This window comes from Atractosteus spatula, chromosome 4, assembly GCF_055471065.1.
Source record: "Atractosteus spatula isolate fAtrSpa1 chromosome 4, fAtrSpa1.hap1, whole genome shotgun sequence".
In the NCBI taxonomy this organism is placed as follows: Eukaryota; Metazoa; Chordata; class Actinopteri; order Semionotiformes; family Lepisosteidae; genus Atractosteus; species Atractosteus spatula.
The window spans coordinates 63,215,102-63,219,274 of NC_142709.1; the positions used below are offsets into that span (position 1 = coordinate 63,215,102).

A 4,173-nucleotide genomic window follows, 5' to 3' on the forward strand; every position below is an offset into this window, starting at 1 on the left:
TCCCACGTCTCATACTGTAGTTCCGTTGCTAGTCCCCATCAACACTGGTTTCTTTTCACTTTATTTTATCACCTTATTAGCCATATACTGTACAATTTCTTGCACTAGGAATTTGTCTTTTCACATACCCCAGCTTGCTCTCCATGAGACACACAGGCACACAGATGGGGAGAGAGAAGCTTGGGGTCAGAGCGCAGGGTCAGCCATTTATACGGTGCCCCTGGAGCAGCTTGGGTTAAGGGCCTTGCTCAGGGGCCCAACGGAGTACGATTCCTCTGCCGGCTGTGGGATTTGAACCAGCAACCTTCCAGGAACAGTGCCACTGCTCTGCCCTAACACCTAGCCCTGAATGTCACCAAGACAAAAGAACTCATTGTGGAGTTCAGGAGACACAGAGAGAGCCGTACTCTAATCCGCATCAATGGAGCATCAGTGGAAATTGTTTGATGTTTCAGATTCCTGCAACTCCACTTTCTAAAGGCATTTGAGGAAATGCGGGATGATTAATCGGTTACTCTTGAAGTTTTATTGCTACACCATCAAGAGTGTCCTGACTGGTGGTATCACCGTAAGATAAGGCCACAGAACCACACAGGATAGGTAGGCCATACAGAGGGCTGTGACATCTACAAGAAAAATTCATAGGATCTGATATACCATACCATCATTTGAAGAGATCTACATCAACCGTTAGCTAAATAAAGCCTGTGCTATAATACAGGATCAAAGCATCAACAGGATCATAGAAACAAACTGTTCTCATCTCTGTGGTCTGTTTGGCGGTACCACAGAATCAAAACACAGCCCACCAGGCTAACCACTATCCATTACCACCGACTGTTAAATACTGTATTTTTCGCACTGCATACTGCACACTGTTGTTAACTATTGTACATTGTAAATTGTATATTGTTTTTCTGTACTGGATGCTGTATCGTACACTGTATTATATACAGATGACACGGTCTTTTTCTACTACTGGCTTACATTTTTATTCCTAATTCCCATATACTGTAACAAATGGCAAATAAACTTTGGACGTGAGCCATCTTGAGTGAATCTGGTGGAATTACTGCAGACTAGTTATGACACCTCATGTCATGGCTGGGCATTAACCAAGATTGAGGCGTCTGCCTTGCATCTGACATGAAACATGCTCTGTGTTTACTATTGCACAGCTCAAGCAATTTTTCTCAGGAATAAAAAAGCTCCTACTGCACCTCCACACAGAGGATTAATTTAAGTGGATTTCTATGCTTGTCTGACATGGCATGTTAACACTCCCTCACAATGCAGTACCTACTGTCTTGTCACTTACTGGCTTAGTGAAATATTTCCCATAATGATGCGTCCACTAAAGCCAAATGAAAATGAAAAATGAATCTGTGTGTGTGGAGTCTGTCACTGAGTTATTTAAATAGAATCTATATGGTCTCTTTGCTGAGCCTGAGCAAATAAAACAGGGAATTCAGAATGCTATTTACTACACCCTGTCATTACCAAATTTTGTTCTTTGCAGCTGTCGGGGGAAAAATAACAACCAACCATACAAACAAATGAGCAATTTTATTTAAGAGGCCACATGTACTCCGACGGTGTTCACTTACGGTTCTGTAACACAAGATTTTTTTTTTAGAAAAAGCAAAGTTAATGAGCTGCATTATAATTGCTCCCAACCTGTTAACCTGACATTTCAGTGAACAGGACAGCAATCAATATATATTTGGCATAGCACCGTATCTTTGTGAGCAACATCTTAAATCGCTTTACAAATTCAGGATACAACAGACCACAGCAATTATTAACACAAATATATTGCGGAATTTATAAATGAGTTGTATTTCAATACATCATAAAATAATTTGCATGGAGGGTATATAACCCATAAAGAACAATGCATTTTGTTTACAAATGTAAGGAATTATTGCAAACCTTCTGTAGTCCAAGAAGCTATAAAATTCTTAAACAAGGACATGTTGCACACAAAAAAGAGCATGAATTACAGGAAGAGGAGTTGGTGATGACCTGGATTCCGAGGAACACGTTTCAGAGGACAAATGTCACAATGGCAATAGTAAAAAGCAACAGATTCAATAAAAAAGCCAAAGAGAAAGTATGCCTCTTCAGAACAGATTCAAACAACTAGAGGGCTAAGTGAAACATCAAAAATTAACAAAATGGAACAAATATTCACTTATGTCTAATCAGCCCCTTGCTTTTCTTACAGTAGATCTATTGTTTCTTACAGTCTTTAGTAATGTTTTTTTTTGACGGGAATGAAAATAACAAAAGGTTTACTAGTGGGGAAAATAAAACTTCAGCAACAAAAATGTCAAGTTCTACCCTACGTTTTCTGACCAAGGAGTTAATTGGAAATGTTACAGACGCCTGCATGACAAAATATTTTTTTTTAACTGAAGGAGGTTCTTGATTAAACCCTTGGCACCAAATCATATTTCTAGAAAGTGCTGCAGTACATTATGAAGTCTAAACATAAAATGAAGCCTCTGTGGCTCCAGAGGATTGTTACTTAGATTATGTTGTCATTTGAGAATCTGTGAGCAGCTTTCTAAAAAAACAGACACACAAACCAAACTACAGCAGAGTTTTGTGAAAGATTTCTAGTTCTGTATTAGAAAACCAGATTGCAGAGGAATTTGTTTGACAACTGATTATGGTTCCTTTTTTTTTCCTCTTCATGTTGTTTTTGTTTGTGAAAACTGCTCTCTGGGAGTGCAGGCTTTAAATATTTACTCAGTAGGGGGCAATGGCTCTCAGGCAAATGTATGAACTGCACATTTAGCAGAAGACAATATAAATACAACCACTAAACAGATATTATCCATCATGAGAGCAAGAAAACATGGGAGGAGGAAGCAGCAGTTGCCATCCATCCAAGGACACAGTAGAAGATCTGTTCTATGTTGCCAGTGATGCAGGGATTCTCCCTGACATAACTATAGACAGTACTCTCTTAAAATACCTTTCCTTGAACTCCTCTGCACAGCTCAGCTGTCACCTTGCTGACATACAGAGCTCCCTCAGCACAGATCAGTTCAGCAGTTTCACAAAAATGCTGGCTTCCCATTTTCAGGAGAACACTAAAATAGCTTATGGAGGCGTGGGGATCATTGCCATTACTTTGTCTTTGTTGTTTGAAATCCTCCTGCGACAAGGGATCAAAATGCAGACAGTGAAGCATCCACTCCAAGGCACATTTGGTGAGGAAACTGGATCAGAAATCGGGGCTCTGATACGTAAGTACCTGACTGAAGTCTCAGAAATCACGGATGACCCCCAGAAGATGAAAGAAGAAACCAGTCGCTATGAACACACGCTGAATGACATGCTGCTCCATGCTTATACAGCAATGATTATGAATGGACACATGGATTCCAGTGCCGTGAAAAGATGGATTAATGGTGCTGCCTTTCACACCCACATGCAGATCCATCTTGTAAGGATCGGAGCAGGAAACAGGGCAAGAACAGATTCAACAATTGCTACCTACAGAGAGATGTTAACAAGTTTGTTTAACAGGTATGAGGAGTATTTAAGAAAGCATGTGATGGAAAGACAACAGGCTTCTGGAATTGGTGTCTTAGTAATTGAACCCTTGAAAAACCTCTCTCATAATATTCAGCATAAGAACTGTGCATCCAAGGCCATTGAGAATGAGATTGTAAATAAAATCCTTGAAAAGCAACAGATGCCAAAGATAAAAGAGTTTTTTGAGACCACATATCAAAATCTGAATAAGTTTATTAACCAGCATCAAGATTTTTTCCTTCAAAGTTGAATTTCCAAGAACTTCTTGTTTCTTTTAAAAGTACTTGATATTGTAATTCATATCTTAATCTATACTATGTCATGCATTAGTAGCATGTAAAAAACTGTCATATCAATGTAAGCTCTAATATAATGCCAAATATAGTGAAATCTTTTTCAAATTTGTTTCAATTTTCTTTTAAAATACACTTCTCTTCAGCAAGAAAGTAGTAACCAATTAAAAGTAGAACAATCTTTAATTTCTTTGTACTATTAAAGTGACATTTTCTCTGTGTTGTGTTTCTACTTACTCATGTTTTCTCTTCTACTGACATACCTCTACTGGCTGTCTGGTGCATTGCCAAAACTGTGTAAGCAAAACAAAATGGCAAAAACACAGCAATT

At 38.7% G+C, this 4,173-nt stretch overlaps 1 protein-coding gene across 1 annotated transcript; it reads left to right on the forward strand.

The window, feature by feature from the left end:
* The first annotated feature begins 2,863 nt into the window (after positions 1-2,863).
* On the forward strand, positions 2,864-3,942 carry LOC148836819 (uncharacterized). Its single transcript, XM_088914746.1, has one exon. It carries the CDS (start codon positions 2,864-2,866, stop codon positions 3,797-3,799), a length of 936 nt encoding a protein of 311 aa, XP_088770872.1. The 3' UTR covers positions 3,800-3,942.
* The last annotated feature ends 231 nt before the right edge of the window (positions 3,943-4,173 follow it).